This window comes from Emydura macquarii, unplaced genomic scaffold, assembly GCF_026122565.2.
Source record: "Emydura macquarii macquarii isolate MOO-44397 ecotype Brisbane River unplaced genomic scaffold, CSIRO-AGI_Emac_v2 contig_3530, whole genome shotgun sequence".
Lineage (NCBI taxonomy): Eukaryota > Metazoa > Chordata > Testudines > Chelidae > Emydura > Emydura macquarii.
This window is the reverse complement of record NW_027133667.1, coordinates 117770-136408: the sequence shown is the minus strand read 5'-3', so window position 1 is coordinate 136408 and position 18639 is coordinate 117770. Positions and strand designations below refer to the sequence as shown.

General features: G+C 43.0%; 1 protein-coding gene across 1 annotated transcript in view; it reads right to left on the bottom strand.

Moving 5' to 3' along the window:
• Positions 1–1824: 1824 nt before the first annotated feature.
• The window catches only part of NUAK1 (NUAK family kinase 1), a 56733-nt gene continuing 39918 nt past the window's right edge, over positions 1825–18639 (bottom strand). Inside the window, exons 5-7 of the mRNA XM_067536336.1 lie at positions 7559–7678; positions 7089–7221; positions 1825–5918 (exon numbers count right to left, since the gene is read on the bottom strand). Of these exons, the coding sequence (XP_067392437.1) occupies positions 4765–5918; positions 7089–7221; positions 7559–7678 (1407 nt within the window). The 3' untranslated portion in view covers positions 1825–4764. The remainder of the gene's footprint in view (positions 5919–7088; positions 7222–7558; positions 7679–18639) is intronic.

The window sequence follows — 18639 nt, the reverse complement described above, 5'->3', positions numbered from 1 at the left end:
TGTGAGTTGTCCTCTTGACTTCAGTAAGCAGTGACATTGAAATGATCGGGACTACACACAAGCAAAGTTATGCACTTGCTTTTCAGGACCAGGGCGTTAACTGTAAACTCCTGAGGGTAAGGACCTCTGCATACTATGATGCTCCAACCCTGTTTGTGGACTCTATAAAATAAATAATAATAATAGGCACTTTGCCCGAGTGCTACCTATCTTCCAGAGCAGTAATGCCCTTCTTATCCACTCAGTGAAATGCCAGTAGTTATTTGGAAGCAATCTGATCCAGTAGATGAGGCCTGGGATGAGGGGACCTGGGCTTTTATTCCTGGCTAAATCACAGATTTGCTGCCTGACCTTGAGCAAGTCACTTATCTTCCATGACTCAGTTTCCCCAACTGTCAAATGGGGCTAAAGCACTGATCTTTGTGAAGTATATGTGCTTTGAGAGCTATAAACACACTTGCAATTAGTGCTAAGTGCTCTTGGCTTCCTTGCCCTGGGCCACCTGTTCTTCCAAAAGTCAAATGTTTACAAAAATAAATGTTGACTCAACTTCCCTTTATTTAGTGTGTGTGGAGGCAGGGAATAAAGAAGGGGAGAGGGAGGGAATCCGGACAGGGCTTCCCAAGTGCTGTCACAGACTAGTCTGCTTTCCTCCCATCACAACCACCTCCCCCACCAATTTAGCAGTAAGGAGGCTCTACGGCACTCAGCACACAGTTTAGGCCTTAGCAACATCAGGCACATTAATGTAATGGCTTACTCTGGCTAGGCCTTTACTAGTTTCCTGTGTCAATTCGTGTACAGCTGGTTTAATCACTCCCTTTGTAATGTATTAATGCACATTTGCCTTTGTGCTTTATTGGTTTGTGGTCACTATTACCATGCTGTGTTAGTGTTGTGGTACGGAAGCCCTGCCCCTAAGATGATGTCTCTTTAGTTCTAACAAGATCAGGGTAGAATTAATTCGCGAATGAATTCGCAAGGCACCCAAACCTCTTGTAAGTTTAACAAAAAAAAAAAAAAAAGCACCTTCACTGACTAAATAAAGCAAGAGCTTTTAGGCAGCCTGAGACAGAGCCAGTATCAGGCCATTACAGCCATTCCCTTTATTGAATTAGGTCCTTGACACTGATGGAAGATCCTGTCTCCGGCTTCTCTTAATGCAACCCCATATTGCCAAGACAAAACACCAAGATTTCATCTCTGAGCATCAAAAGCCTCCAGTTTTCAAGTGGACTCCAACAAATTAAATTAAAAAAAAAAACAAAAACCCTCCCTTTTTGTCTTCCACCAGCCGACCACGTGGCCTGCTGAAAGCCGTATGACTAAAACCACAGCACATCTGATAACAACAGATGGCTGACAGCCTTCGGTCCAAACAGGTCTTGGATTACATCAGCATGAAGATTTAAAATAATAATACATTTCCTTCCCTGATCAGGGAGGAGAAAGGAGAGGGATTACTGTTGGGCTGTCGCTTGGCGTAAGTTTGCTGTGCCGTGCCTGGCTGTGAGACAGACTATTTTGTCCTCACCTGTGGTACACCTGGCTCATGGATCTCATTAATCTCCAGGGAAAGGAGATCCCAGTTAGCTATTCTTCTGTGGGCTATTACAATATAGATGAGAACCTGGGCTGGTTCATAGCATGCAAGTCTCAGTGGCCACCCCCGTTTTCTTCAAATGCACAAATAAGTCAAAAGCTTTGAGTAAACAACTTGGTACAGTTTACTTGAGATGCTGCTGTATTTTTGCATGAGAAGTTCATTGGTATTTGGCCACAGCTGATCTACAGGTATTTAAAAAAAAAACAACAAATCTTGCATTCAGTTCATTTTATTTTTATTTAATAAAAAACAGTATCAGATTAAAAATACAAACACTTTGGGTGATTATCCAGCGTTTTCCCTGTGTGCCTTCTAGAGCCAACCAATGAGTGGAAAACAAAACAAAACCATTTTGGCTGCAGCTGTAAAATAATGTTGCACCAATTAAATTACACCAAATATATTATTATACCTTTTTGAAATGGCTTTCAGACCAATAAATAAAAAAAAAAAGACAAATTCAAATAAAAAAGTCAACTTTGTATTACAAAAAAAATTAAATAAAAATCACAACACTAATAATAATAATGTGCAGTCAAGTTTTTTTTTTTTCTATTCTTCTAGGAATGATAACATGCCAGTAAATCCCTACATGATATTTCCAGTTTGGCAGCAAGCAGTCAATCATTCATTCACATTTGTACACAAGATGGCAGGCCTGGGCAAAAGCCTAGGGAGATCTAAGCCTTTGGGGTGCTTCTCAGTTCCTCACAACAGCAAGCTGAGGACTCTCTTGAAACCTGTATACATCATTTACACACTTAAAGCCAGATTCAAAGCCGGTGTCAAGCAGTGTAGTTCTACTGAAGTCAAACTCCATTATTAGATCAATGGAACTAGGTTGATTGACACCAGCTCGGGATCTGGCATCTTAAACTCCCAATATTTGCGCAAGGCTGCAAAGCTCATCTGTATTGCTGAAATACTCCGGGCTCTGAATCAAGTTGCTGTGAAATGGAATATGGCAAACCTGTTGACTTTGCAGTGCTCAAAATAGTAGATGAATTCTGGAGGGGCAAAAACAACACAGTTAAGCCCTTGAGGGGACAGGATGCCTCACTATCATACTGCGAGGTATCTATGAATAAAGGAATAGACTGAAATCCCCCCCAAGAGAATAAACAGTGAGCATTTAGCCTTACTTTGTGTGAGCACAGCTCCCTGAATGCCTTTTACACCAGGGCTCACTTTTGGCCCAGTGTCTCATGCTGGAAGAAACCTCTCCATCGAGACAAAGGTGGTGATTCAGGAAATTAAAACTCACCCACCTTTATGCCAATTAATCCAGCTGGTTTTAAGAAGGAGCTGATATATTGAAGTTCTCTGACACACAAAATAAGGAGTTTGCAAGCTGGGAAGCAATGAGCAATAAAGCAGCTCTTTGTTCTATCTTAAATCTATTCATGTTGTTATTCTGGATTCTCAGCTAATCCCAAGTGGAACTTGGTACTATTTCTCTATGGCTTTCATGATTTTAGAGCATGTCCAGAGAGTGGGCCAAATTCCGCTCCCAGCTGAAGTCTTGGAGTAAAGATGAGAGCAGAATTTGACCCATTAACCTCCAGTTTTTTGTGTGTTTGGACTATCAGAGCTGTAGCCAATTTGACATCATAGGCCAAATTCTGCCCTCACTCACAGCAATGCAGCCCCAAAGAAGCCCAGGGCCATAGGTTCATGTAAATGAGATCCCAAACTGGCCATATGGCTCCAGTTTGCCCAGGCCTGTCAAACACTTAGTGCCTTGCTAACTGAGGCTTACATTCACGTAATCCAGTAGACCCAAGTGGTACCTTTATGGGAGTTGAAGCCTTAAGTCTAGATATTTCGATATGTCCAAGGAAATGTATACATTTTTCTTCTTTTCAAACTAATACCGCTGCTCATGCAGTACCAACTACAAATAGAGAGAGACCTGCATTTTTACACGTAATCCCTTATCAAGTTTACCGTTCTCATTCCAGTACTCAGCGTCAAATTCCTTCTGTTCCACTACTACCTACTTCGAAACAGTCTTATTTGGAAAAAGGCACGTTCTCACTGATTCTCAGTCCTCTGTCCATTTCCTACATTCTACAACCTTTTCTTAAGCTAACCTTTTAAAAGCAAACTGTTTTCCACTCTCAGATACATGCTAATAAGCAAGACGGCATCATTTGCTGACAGTGAAAGTGACTGAAATCTGGATCTTGTGCTTAATTAACCTTGAGGGAATGTATTAAACATACCTCTTCCAAAGCATTTGTTTGGCTGGCAATCTGGAAAATGTCACAGACCTAGTAAATATGTTGGGGGACGGGGAGGAGAGTGGGATTGGCTAGCCACTTGCAATGTACAACTTTTTCTAGCTCAGACTATGGTTTCAGTTGTAATTTTTCACTGTTGGTATTGATGGTCAGATACCAATCTGTGCTCCTTGCTAGCGAGGAGACTGACATGGTAGATGTAAAATGTGAATCTGTAGTCACGTGGCTCAAATTTTCTAGACACACTACACTGAGGGTGCCTATTTAAAACTACCCTTCCGACAGCAATTTCAGAGATTTTTAAAGCCAGAAGGGACCATTGTGAACATCTATTCTGACCTCCTGCACAACACAGGCCATAGATATTTCACCCTGTAATACCGGCATCAAGTCCAATAATTTCTGGCTGAACTAGAGCATATCTTTTAGAAAGACATCCAATATTGACATAGATTTTAAGTGATGAAGAATTCATCACTTCCCTTAGTAATGTTGATCTAATAGTTAACTACCCTCACTTTTAAAAATATGTGCCTTCTTTCCAATGTGAATCTATGTTATGACTTTGTCTGCCAGATCCTGATATTATTATTATTATTATTTATATGATTGTAGCACCTAGAAATCCTAGTCATGGAGCAGGACCCAACTGTGTTAGGTGCTGTATGTCTGCATGGCATACAAATATTTTCTTTGGGACACTAGGTAATACTTTAATAAAGCAAACTATATGAGAGTTTGCATAATGTTCAAGAGAAGTCTTTGGGAATTTTACATATCTCAAGGTTTTCAGCTGAGTATACGATGCAACCCCATTTTAATGATCTTACCACTGTCAGCAAATTGGTAACCAGGCTAACTCCATCATAAAGGTACACATGACAGCTCCCTTCCCTTCCCACCATCTCCACTATGCTAGTTGAGCTTGTTGCAGATCTCCAGAGCTTTCTTGTAGACCTGAGTCACATCGTCCATATCCGTGAGAAGGGAAAAACTGCTGTCCCCCAGCCGATTTCGATAGCGTTTCAGATGCTGTGGGCGTGGGCGGTTCTGGAGTCCTTCAAAATCTTGGATCTGGAGGAAGTTTTCAGCAGACACACAGCTCCGTATCCTTTGCCTGTTTGGCCTGCTCTCTTGTAAATCTAGCAAGTCAAAGGAGTCACTGGACAAAATACTGTCATCACTAATCACACTAGAAGGGCGACTGTAACTTCGAGATAATCCATCCCCAGGCAGGACCCCTTCTTCCATGGCTTCCACCACTGGTGTTTCAGGACTGACCAAAGCAGAGTCAATGCTGCTGGTGGAATACTTACTGTTGTATTTTAAGATGCCCTTACGTCTATAGGAATGGCTGTGAGACCCAACTCTTGAAGTTTCAGTAATGCCTGGGGAAGTGTCACTGTTTTCTGTCTCATCCTTATTGTCCAACAATTCAGAAGATTCACTTCGTTCTGGAGAGGAGTAGTAGCCAGACTCTCTCTGCTGAGTCTTCTTTAAGATTCCTTTTTTTGGCATGAGGGAAGACGCTTGAGTGCCATATTTGCTTGTTACCTCTCCCTCCATGGCACTTTTAATGACTACACCAGTCCTACACAGTTCTTGCTCTATCTTAAAAGCGGAGGGTAACACTGGGTTGACCACTCCTTCGATGAATCCTGCACTGTGAGACCGATGTTCACTGTTGCTTCTTTTCTTCAAGATGCCTTTGGGCCTTTTAGAGGTTGGTTTGGAAGCATTCTCAGCCCCTCCTTCCTGAATAGATTGCACAATGTCATTTTCCTTCTTTGATTTTTTCAGGGACCTCTGTCGCTCCAATGTAACGTCAGAACCTTTGGGTTTGGAAAGGCACTTCATTTTGGTATCAGTCTCTGGCTGGAGACCAGTCGAACGGTGATGCCAATCAATAAACCTAGCCAGCAGTGGGGACTCTGAATCTCTCAAAGCATCGCAGTCACAAACGCTGCTCTTATAGCCCCAATTGACCCACCAGTGATTGGCTATGTCTTCGATGGTTGCTCGGCGCTCAGGATTCACCATCAGCATCCACCTGATCAGACCACGAGCATCTATGGACAAAGAACGACATTTAAAATAGTCAGAATACAGACATCTTTATTTTTTCATTTCAAAACAGAAATATGGGCAAGACAGATGAACCGAAACAATGCTTCTCAAAACAGCTGAAGTGAAGGTGCTATCTGGAAAGAGTTTCTCCATCAATTCAACTTCAGGAAATGAAATTAAGTGCTATTTCGTATCTGAAGACACACGATACACCCAAACAAATGTACCCATTGGCTTCAAGTAGTTAAGTGTTTTTCCATATTAGTGAAGGAATTTAGTGTAGATACTGAACTTTACATCAACCCTGATTATTACAAACATTAGAGGAAAACAAAAGGGGACTCAGGTATTCCAAATGATGTACATTATTGCTTTTGTGCGTATCTTTTTTTTTTTTTTTAAAAGAAAAACGGGGGGGGGGGGGGGGAGAGAGAAAGTAAATGCAATTATAATATAGTCTTTTATGCATTTTAAAGATAATATTCCCCAAAGCAAACAACATGATAGGAATAACCAGGAAGGAGAAATATGAGAAATGGTGGCAAACAAATAATGAGAAATAAATGCTTATTGGAATTTATTAATAGATCTATAGATTTCATGGCCAGAAGGGACCATTATGATCATGTAACTGGACTAGAATTCTTTGGTGCCTTTCTATCAGGGTTCCAATCACTGTGGCATTCTCTTGTGTAATAATAATTGTGAACATATTGGTATTGAAGTTAGACTTCGGAATGGATTCTTGGGCCAAGTGGTTGCTTCCCCATGACTATTCATCCTTTCTCTGCTTTTGATATATATCCCACAATGTAGTTAGACTAGAAGAATGATCTGTATCAGTACCCTGTATCAGTTTACAGCTTGTCTGAACAATTCCAGTTGCAATAGCCAACAGACTTTCCACTGTCATAGATCTAGTTAAAAGATCCTGTTAAAGCTTCCCCAAGGCAGTAAAATCTATCTGTTGGAAAACTTTCATTTCAAAAGGGCTTTTGCTAAGGGCTCTATCCAGATGGGAATTGGTAACAGATGACATTTTGAGGAGGGATGGCATATCCTTTTATTTGTCATCCTAAAATGACACACCAGAAAATGTTGGTAGAGGCCAGGTCAGCCAGCCATTCTGAACTCCTGTCATCTCAATGCATTACACCAGCGCCTTTTTATACCTGAGGGCTGTGTTGGCTCACGATATTCTCCGCTGCTGATCTGCCTGATCAGATTTTTGTGATCAAAGCCATCAAAGGGCATCGTTCCATAAACCAGAGTGTAAAGCAATACACCAAGGGCCCAGCTGTCGACCTAAAAGACATAGACAAGGAGTGTAAAGGTTAGAAAAGCTGATTCCTGCAGTCTCCCAGACCATTAGTACCACAAAAGCAACAGAATGTCCAGCTGTGCTTGGTTACCAGCATACAGGTATTTAACAGCCGACAATGTGTAAGCAAAGCAAATGAGTGTAACAGAAGGCAGCTTGAATACTTCCAACCTAGGAGAGGCTCAACATAGTCCATGTGTGGGATACTATCAGGATAGAACTAATGTTCTTGCTCATTACTATCAAATATAGATCATACTTGCACTACCAACAAAGATTAATTTTAATTTCACTTCCTTCTCCACCCCCTCGTCCCCTTACCTCTGGGCCTCGATAGGGTCTTCCATTAACAATTTCTGGAGAAGCATAAAGTGGGCTCCCACAAAAGGTCTGCAGAAACTTGTCTTTGTGATAGAGGTTGGAGAGCCCAAAGTCTGCAATCTGTAAAGACAAAAGGGGTCTGTATACTGACATTTATCTTACGAAAAGATGGGCATAGTGTAAAATCTACTAATTTAATCCTCAGGATTGGGAGCCAGGCCTCTTGGGTTCTATTCACAGTTTAGTCACTGATTCCCTATGTGACCCTCAGTAAGTCACTTAGTCCTGGATACCTCACATACGTTTGCAAGTATAATTGGAAGAAACTGGACCTTACTGTCTTCTGATTATCCTGCACCGTCTGTAGTCATTTATACCAGTGCAAAGCGGGCATAAAGGGCTACCATTCTGATGTGGTTGCACTGATGTAAATGCCAATACAAGATGCAGGTAAAAAGAGAGTCAGGCCCTTATAATTCAACAGGAGAAGTGAGGCAGTGGAGTCCTGGGGATAAGGTTCCAGAAGGAAGTAGCATCTGAAGTGATATAGAGCCAATTATACTGGGGAGAGAGTGAGGCACTGACTAACCTTTCCAGGTTCAATAGGCTTTGAACAATTATGCCATTATGGATTTGAATGGTCAACCAAACAAGAGTGCCCTCTGTAAGGCAATAAGCAGAAGTCCATTCCTAATCGGAAACAATGGGTCCAATCCTACATTTCTAAGTTTCCCAGCACAGGCAAAACCCCCCTTGGGATTTTTGGGAAATGTATTTATTACTTCAATTCTCTGCTTTTCATCTTATCAAATAAAAATTGAGGATTGTGACAGAGGGACTTAAAAACTCTCACATCCTTTTCATTGTCGTCGTTCTCCAGCACAAGGCAACATAGCTCACAATTTTATCTTGTTTTTGACCCAAGCGTCTGTGTCAGAGAAATCCACTTTTTATTAACGCACACTATTGACGTAAAAAAATCGTTACTTACCTTTCGTAACTGTTGTTCTTCGAGACGTGTTGCCCATGGCCATTCCTAGCAGGTTTGCGAGCGCCATGTGCACAGATGTCGGAAGGTTTTTCCCCAGAGGTACCCTTTGGGTCGGTGCAGGCGCCCCCTGGAGTGGTGCCCCCATGGCACTGTACATAGGGCCCTGCCGACCCTCTCCAGTTCCTTCTTGCCGATTGGCTCTGACAAGAGGGGAAGGCGGGTGGGTCTTAGAATGGACATGAGCAACTTATCTCAAAGAATAACAGTTACGAAACGTAAGTAACCATCCTTTCTTCTTCGAGTGCTTGCTCATGTCGATTCCAAGCAGGTGTCTCCCAAGCAGACCAATGAAGGAGGGGTCAGAGCTGACGAGATTGCTGACTGGAGCACTGCTCTACCAAATGCCGCATCATCTCTGGCATGCTGGGTAATGGCATAATGCGAAGTGAATGTGTGTATGGATGACCATGTTGCAGCCCTACAAATCTCCTGTGTGGGGATCTGTACCATAAACCATGTCACGAAGAGGTCTACTGGGGGAAACCCCCGCCTTTGGAAAATGTTTCTTACAATATCCAAGCGGAGAGACCATCCGTGGGTGTTGAAGGAGCGGCTGAGATGGTCCGCCAGCTCGTTTTGGGAGCCGGGCAAGTAGGACGCTTCCAGATGCATGCAGCAGGTGATGCAGAAGTCCCACAGCTTGAGGGCTTCCTGGCACAGGGGAGAGGAATGTGCTCCCCCATGTCTGTTCATATAAAACATTGCCGTGGTGTTGTCTGTCATTACTGACACCTCCTTTCCTTCCAGATGAGATTGGAATGCCTGGCAGGCCAACCAGACTGCTCACAGTTCCCTGACATTTATGTGGAGCGTTAGCTCCTCTGGGGACCAAAGACCTTGAGTCCTCAGCTCACCAAGAGTCACTCCCCAACTCAAGGCTGAAGCATCTGTAACCAGCTCCACCAATGGCTGCAGTCGGGCAAATGGGAACCCCCTTGCACACTTGTCGAGGGTTGAGCCACCACTGGAGAGATTCTAAGACTTGTGGTGGAAGAGAGACCATCTTTGTCCAGACTGTCCCTGTGGGGCCGATAAACCAATGCCAGCCACAACTGGAGAGGTCTGAGTCGCGGCCTCGCATGCTGGACCACGTACGTGCAGGAGGCCATGTGGCCCAGAAGTATTAGGCAATTCCGAACTGTTGTGGTGGGAAAACTGTTGAAGTCTCTTATTATGGAGCCCATAGTCTGAAAACAAGACTCTGGCAGCAGAGTTCTGATTTGTACTGAGTCCAGGACTGCCCCTATGAATTCTATCCTCTGCATGGGCACTAGTGTTGATTTGCTTACATTGAACTGAAGACCCAGATTGATGAAGGTCGACGTTATTAGGACAACATGAGCATCTATTTCCTCCATGGAGCGGCCCTTGTCCAGCCAGTTGTCCAGACACGGATACACTTGGACACAGTGTCTCCTTAGGAAGGCAGCGACCACGGCCATACATTTGGTAAACACTCTCAGAGCCGCCGAGAGGCCAAAAGGGGGACTGCGAATTGATAGTGATTGCATCCTACCACGAACCTGAGGAACCTCCTGTGGGAGGGTATTATTGAAATATGAAAATAAGGTCGAGGGCTGCACACCAGTCCCCAGATCCAGAGAAGGAATGATCGAGGCTAGGGAGACCATGTGGAATTTTAGCTCTTTATGAACTTGTTGAGATTCCACAGATTGATGGGCCTGAGCCCCCCTTTTGCTTTCGGGATCAGGAAATATCTGGAGTAAAACCCCTTTCCCCTTAGTTCCGAGATGGGGGACTGCTGAGCCGTCATGGCAATCAGGTCCCGTGCCACCTCAAATGTATCCAGTGGGGAGAGGAGGTCCAGCTCTTCCACCTCGCTCTCTTTTGCCAGACTCACAGGTGCCCTCTGCTGAGCTGCAGTTGATGGTCCCGGAGACCTCTGCACCGAGTGCGTCTGGGGGCGCAATGAAGCAGCATCCTTTCCCATAGGCCGCACAGTAGGCGAGTGTCCTCTGTCAGACCCGTGCGTCTTGCAGGGCACCGGTGAATGGGAGCAGTGCCGAACCAGTTTCAGCACTGGCGAGTGTCAGTGCCGAGACTCCCTCTGTGCCGAGGTCTTCTTCGGCGCTGGGTCTCTGACGGACGCCGGGGCACTGCGTACTGGTGCCAGGTCCGGAGGTTGAGGCCGAAGAGCTGCCTCCATGAGGATCTGCTTGAAGCGCGTGCTCCTCTCCTTCCGGCTTCTTGGGCAGAAACTGTTACAGATCCTGCAGCCAACTGTTTGATGCAATTCCTCCAGGCACGTTAAGCAGGAGTTGTGCGGGTCGCCTTTCGGCATAGAATTATGGCAGGATCCTCGGGGCTTGAAGCCTTAGACCCGAGGCATGCCCCGGTGCCCTGGGGAGGGGAGTCCCAAAAACGGGGTGGGGAGACCCCTCAACCAACACTTAACACTACTCTATACAACCATGTAACTAGGAAACACTAACTAATTCTAACTGTTTACGGGAACTGCAAGGAATGACATGGGGAGAATGCAAGCAGAAGCAAGAAGACTGAAGCTCCAACGACTGCCACGAGCGGTAAGAAGGAACTGGAGAAGTGGTGGGTCAGCAGGGCCCTATATACAGCACCATGGAGGCCCCACTTCAGGGGGGCAGCTCCACTGACCCGACGGGTTCCACTGGGGAAAAACCTTCTGACGACGTGCACACTTGCTTGGAATCGACATGAGCAAGCACTCGAAGAGGAAGAACTGTTGGATCACAAAACTTAGAATTGGTGATATGCACAGTAGCTTTCTGCGTAGCTACCCCCGACCTCCTCTGAGCCACACTGCAGCTGCTAGCACAGTCAAGTTCTCCCTTCACAGGACAAATCCTGCTCCCCTTACTATCATAGCTTCAATGGGACTATCATGTGAGTCGGGGTGTGGCTTCCTTTGAGATCCTGTGGGGAGAGCAGCTTGCCCACCCATATAAGATGCTGTAGAGGGGGTGGATTACCATCTAGGATTATGTTGCTGGGAATTACATAGCTGGAGCTTTGCTGGGTTTAAGTGCCTTGATAGACATTTTTTCCTATTTAGTTGTTATTTAAATTACATTATAAAAATTAATCCAGCAGAGTAGCCGGGAGCAGAAGTTGCTTCCTCTTCCCCTCCTGGGAAATGGAGGCACAGAAGCTGGGCCTCTCACCAGAGTAGAAAAACTGGGTAGCAAAAAATGGGACAAAGGGTTGGGACCATGCAAAAGCCAGATCAGGCAGCAAGAGATGGTTTAGGGGTGCAGCTGTAGTGGGAGCCGATCAACACACACGCCAACGGCTACCAGTGATGCGAGGAGCGTAGATAGCATGGAGAGTAGACATGAGGCTAGTGCTTATAGCTTGTATCATGTTTCCTGCCATGATAATAGATGGCTTAAAGGTGACCTACGACAGAAAAATAAATTGGGTTTACACCCATTTTTGCTTCTTTATGATGTATAAAGGAGGCTTCAGAAGTATTTTTCAGACCAATAACACAATATTAAAAAGGAAGGAGTCTTCTGTTGAGGTTTTTTTTTCACCTTATAAATTCAGGCCTTTTCTACCATGAAGAACTAGTGATGTTATGACATCACAAAAGACAAAAGAACAAAAGCAGAGTAATCAGAAGGGCAAGAAATTCCCCTCCCCACACAAAGTATTTAAAACTGATTTATGCTGTTTGCTGTTGCTAACACCTACATAACTGCAGTGTCTACTCAGCACATAAGAGACAGGATGTCCTTGTTAAACATTGTTGACACCCCTCACCCTTTTGCTCACCTCGGACACCCTTCCCGCTCCAAATGTTCTGCAGCAAAACTAGGAAACACCAGACTAAAGAAAAAAATAAGCAGCAGGGTGGGGGAGAACTACCAGGCCTTTTTTATATATCATAAAGAAAAAAATGGGGCTCATGTCCATTTTTTTGCTTAAATCCTTGGTCACCAACCATATCTATCCCATTTCAAGCTCCATCCTCTAACATTTTGCTAGTGTGTGTCCTGCTGGCATTTGTTGCTTCTAATTGAGTGCTAAAGGAGCAGCTGGTTTCTGTTCATTAATGGTACTTTATCCCATTCCAGTACAATCGTAATTTGAATTTACTCAATATCCCAATGAGTGCATTATCTGTTGCAGAAAATTCAGCCCTTAAATAAGTGTGTTGCGTAAAATCTTTATTGTATGGCTGGAATGTCATTGAATGTGGTGTACAACTGCAATCTGCAAACATGTTCCCATAGCTCAAATTGCGCTTAATTGCTCTAAATTCCACTTTTTTTTATCATGTCACCCTGCCTGGCTTGCAGAAAGTTGGTTTTAAGTCTAAGGAAGCGTGTCCTGTCAATCAGAAGAAGAGTGGAACCAGTTCAGTGTTAACACTTTCCTGCTAGTCCCTGAGCTTCAGTTTAATTCAGGATGCAGCCAAGACAGGGGCAGACACACCACAGTATGCTTCCTGAAGAAAATACATTCCCAGAAGGCCATGGAATGTATAAAGTATGTGTATATGTGCATTGACATATATAAGGATGCACATACCACTCTCCACATCAAGGAACTCCTAAACTTGGGCATTCGTGTTTTCATTTTGGCTACACAGGAAAAGGGTATTTATATTACAGTCCACTCCCATACTCTCAGACAGATATTTATCATCTTTTCCCGTTAAAGCTGTCGGGCCCCCCCAAAACAAGATTAATAGAAGCCAAGATTACTTCATGTTCTTGGCACTTAAATGGAGCAAAAGCATGAATTAAAAAAAAACAAAACCTTTAAAATGGGGCGGTGCTAGGAGGAGGCTTTTATTCCCTTAGCTTCAGGAGGCGCATGTTTCATGTTTACTGTTAACTACAATACACTAGAGGTAATGTATTGGTTGGTTATAGGTATGGATTATAAATTCCACAAAGTGTGCACTCAGTTAAAGAATTTGGGCCAAGTCTTCAGCAGGTATAAATTAGCATGGCTCCACTGACTTCAACGGAACGATGCCGATTTACCTGGCATGAGGATCTGGCTCTTTGTGTTTCAATGCGGACTAAAAATAAATTTGCTCCATTAAATTAGATGAATGACCGATGAATTTACATGAAATTTTCAAGAAGATGCACCTGAATTACATGTATCTACTGTGAGCAAACTGCCTGTTCTGCATATACGTAACGCCGCTGGGTTACCAGAGTTCTGGCTTGTTTCTATTTTAAAGCTCAATAGAAAGTGCAGTTAGCAGCTTCTTGTTGCTATTGCACTTACACTTTTCCTCTCCTGCTGTCACCTTGTATCATTTTAAGTTTACCATATCAACAGGAGTTTTGGTTTTTTGGTGCTGCCTTAGCCCTGCTGTCTTTCTGGCCATTTACTGCACAGACACAGTTGGGATAGGATTGTGAAAGAGGGTGACCCTTCCTACTGGTACAAAAAGCACTGGTGGGAGACTGAAAATTCAGCTGAGCTGAGGGGAGCAGCAAAAGGTGAAGCTGATTGGGAGGATCTATTCCTGCAGTGTTGTTGTATCCATGTTGGTCCCAGGATATTAGCGAGACAAGGTGGATAAGGGCCTATCATTTACTGGATCAACTTCTGTGGTGAGAGAGACAAGTTTCGAGCTAGACAGAGCTAAAGAAGAGCACTCTGTAGCTTAAAAGTTGGTCTCGCTCACCCCAGAAGTTGGTCCAATAAAAGACAGAGCCTCACAAGGTGGGTGAGGTCATATGACATACAGAGGGTCTCAGTTCACATCATTCCACCCAATGTTTCGAATTACTGAGAACTGGAGGACTGGCAGTGAGAGGGAGGGAGCTCTGAAGCCCACAGTACTAATAAAGTCATTTTAAAGTAAATTATATTGCTAGCAGCTGGAAAATGAGTCAGAATAGGGAGAGGCTAATACTTGTTGCAGGTCCCACGCTTCATTACCACAATATATATTGTACTGTATACAGTGCAATAATAGCAGACTGTGCTGACTTGGGAGTCCTGGGGGTGGGGTGGAATCAACTCATGGGATTCCATCCCATTTTTCAGCTCCAGGATACAGATAGTTAATATCCTGGGAGAGTCCTTTTGGGCAAGGACATGTGACTATGTTCCAGAGGCAGGGAAATTCAGTGGTCAATTTGACAGTAATACTTCAGTGAAACCAAATCTGACAAGTTCCATCACTACCACTTTTCTTGCTTAGTTTAAAAAATGGTTTTTCTTCCCTGATAAAACGGTCTGTCCATATTTATTATTATTATTATTATTTATTGGTTCTGCGGCAGGGTCTAAGAGCATCAGTCCAGGACCTAGCCCCCCGCTGTGCTAGGTGATGTCAGCACCATTACTGACATCCAGAGTAGTGACTCTTTTGGTCCAAATAATGCTGTAGTTCAGTTCAGAGGTCTTAGCGTCATCCTATTTAGCAGAGCTATGTGATTTCTCCATTGAGATTCTGTGCTAAGACACAATTTACCAAGAAACTGATTATGCAGCCATTTGCTCCAAAAAAATCAACATAATACTGACTGCTGAGGATATTAAGTACTAAGATGTAGGAATGCAATGTTCAGATCTGAGCCAAAACTAGTATGGTTGTTTTTCTTTACTTCCAAAGGAGCTGAGCACACAATCCATCTCAGGAGTGACTGAAACAATACATTATTTCTGATTTAATATATATTAGCTCTCCCCATTTCAGGGACTGTTGAAGAAATGGTTTTCAGGGAACACCACCACCTCAGAAAGTCCTTTGATAATCTAACCACATAACTTACACCAGAAGCTCCCACACACTCTGGTGTGTGGACCAGTGTGGATCTTCCCAACGGTCTGCATTCCAATGATGGTACATTTGTCAATCTTCAAATACTGATGCTTCCTGTCTGTGGTATTTCAGTCCATGATTCTTTCAAGTTTCCAGAGACTTTACTGGCTAGCTAAACTCAAAGGCCTAATTATCTCTATGCACACTGTTCACCTGCCTCATGATATAAATTTAATCAGATCAAATTTAAGGATGGCTCCAAAATCGGCAGGGTATCGAATGGAAAGGATAGAACACAATGGCTGACTGAGCTCAGAGGATAAATTTCTAATAGATAAAATATTCTTCACTTCCTGTCCTAAAAGCACTGGCGGGTGTTATTGTACATTGTTCTAGTTTCTTATGATGACATTTTATTAGATGTCTGATGTTAACATACCGGGTGAATAGTACAATTGTGTAATCTGCACTATATGTGCCATTGGTTATTTGCGAAGTTTATACTTTGTAACACAGTGAACAAAGTGGTTCCTTTTTATATACATTTCTTACAACCAATTAGTAAAGTTTGTGAAGTGCTTTGGGATCTACTGGGTGAAATATAAAATATAAATAAAAGTTCATGAGGATGGATGTCTTAAAAAGACAGAAAACAATAAGTCATCCCATTTTAGTAGATGAGTTTCCACTGTGCATTCAAAACCAACAGCCCTTTCCTTTAAAGCCCCAAACTGCACATTTCTCTTTCTGCATAAGGCATGTATAAATATTTTCAGAATCAGGGCCTGTTAGATTTACTGAACTGCAAATAAATAATTTACAGCACCAGATGTGTTTCCTTGCCAACAAATACTGTTTAGTGAAACAGAAAAAAGGGGAAATAAAACCCTGTGTCACTAACATAGAAACCACAATAACAAATTCTAACCCCAGAATATCAAGGCAAATAGCGGCTGTCTGTTTAACATCAAGTACTATAAGTAGTTCTCTCAATGTGGTAGGTAAGGTACAAAGACCTCACGCGGAGAAATCCAAATTCAGACACCATTGATAGTGGGGATTGTGAAATATAAACCATGTTTCCCATTCCCAATCCTTAGACCTCAAGAGCTTCTTTGTTTAAATATAGGCATCATATAAAGCAAGACAGCTTATAGCCACCTGTGTGTATAATCATGCCCATGCATATTTGCACACACAGAGATGTGCATTACTTTTGCAAAGGAATGAGTGAGGAAGAACTGAAAATATGCAAAAGGCACACACATGGTAGACTAAGCAGAATTTACTTCAACAAAAGGGGTCCTTGAGAAAACAGTCTCTGAATACCACAAGTTGTTTTTTACTGGGAGCTGCAGGAAATATGTAATTATTAAAAGATTCATCAGCTACCAACATTTCTTCAGGTATTCCATGAACACAAGATTTATGTTGAAGTACCGTGGTGGTATTTGACATGTCTAGAGCGTAAGGGTGAAATCCTGACCACATTAAAATGAGTGAAAGTTTTGCCTCTGATGCTAATGGGGCCAGGATTTCACCCCCATCCTGCAAACTCTTGCTCACAAGAGTAGTCCTGGCTCATACCTATCAAAGTCAACAGGATGCTTCATATGGGTGAGGACTTGCAGGATTAGGCCCCTCTCTACCTTCTGACTAGCACCTATCCATCTTCCAATAACAGCTACTGTAGTATCTGAGAAAAAAATCTGTGATTTTTGAAGTGCTTTGATCACACTGTTTGGGTTTTATTCACCTCTTACTGGGTATAAATCAGGATTAACTCCCCTGAAGTTAGAAGAGCTGAAGTGGTATAAAACTGACACAGAAAAAGAATCAGACCTTTTGTCTTGGTGCAATTTCCTGAAGGCTTGAGAAAATGATTGGTTTGCATGTGATGAACACAGCCCACCCCATTTAACAAATTCCCCAAATTCTTCTTCTCTCTCAAGAATTCTGTGAGGCGCTGGGAAGATAGTTTGGTACGTAATGCAGAAAGAGAGGTCATCCTGCACGCAGAAGCCTGGTCCACATGCACTGTCCTAGAAAGGCGATATTGTGTTTTCAGCACTATTAAAAGGGGGAGGGGAAGCTGCCAGTGTTGGTGACACTGTTGGCACATAACGGGAGACATTCACTTTAGCACTACAGCCTTGACGTTAACAACGAACGTTCAAGTGTCGCATAGGATGTGCCCTCTGTCATATGTTATTTTTAGAAACTGCATATTTATGTGTCTTTAATTCACCGGTTGATCCAAGTTAGTGTCTGTCATCAGTTTTACACAGATGGCAACTACCACATGTTATTGTCTATTTCCATTGTGCATACATTTAAAATTAATAGGATCTCTTCAGTATGATGCACTGAAGGCAGAGCAGGGAGCAGGATGGCTATCCATGGAGAAACAACACAGAACTAACACAGTCAAAACTTGAGCTGTTGGGATAGTTGGCTGTGTAGATTATTTCCTGATTGCTTTGGTTTGTTAATTAAGGCATAAGACACAACAGCCAGCAGGCAGTATCTATCATCTGCCTCTCTGTTTGTTTGTCCATGGATCTATACACCCAACTGCGCTGGAATCTATGCTGCATCAGGAGGGGACAGTGACTGTATGCCCCATGAGTGTGAAGTGACAGCAAGCTGAAGGTGAAACAGGTTCAGCCATCTAGGAACTTCACTAATCTCCCAGAACTGCATTACTTATCTTGTCTTAAGGTTATTATTTAAAAAAAAAAAAAAGAAGAAGAAGAAGAAGAAAGGAAAGAAGGTCATTCCCATGCTTTCACTGGGAATTACTGACATGAATATGACATCACTGATAGCCAGTCAAAGCTACATTTGTGTCTGGAGTTCTAAGGCCATTTCCTAATGAAGCACATGTGCTTTACTAGGTTTATTTTGAAACTCTATTTGCTTATTTTCCAGACGTGATCAAAAGGACATTCGGAGTGTTCTGTAGGAGGTACTTGAACCTTGTAGGCCAAGAAAGTTTTTTTTACTCAGCCGCAGCCAGCAATAATACCATTTGTAACATAAACTGTACCACTTGAAACATTTTACTGTCTTCCACTGGCAAATTAATGTTGCTTTGGCAACTGAGCCCCTTGGGTGGCGAGAAGGGTTTCCCCCTAAAAAATTATCCAAAACTCCATTTAGCACTTTAGGCTAACCATATACAGTACTCTCTCTCCTCAACCTCCCACCCGCTCAGTTACTTGCCAGATGTCATTGCTATAACACTGGATCCTACCACACCTTGGATACAAATTGCTATGGACTTGAAAA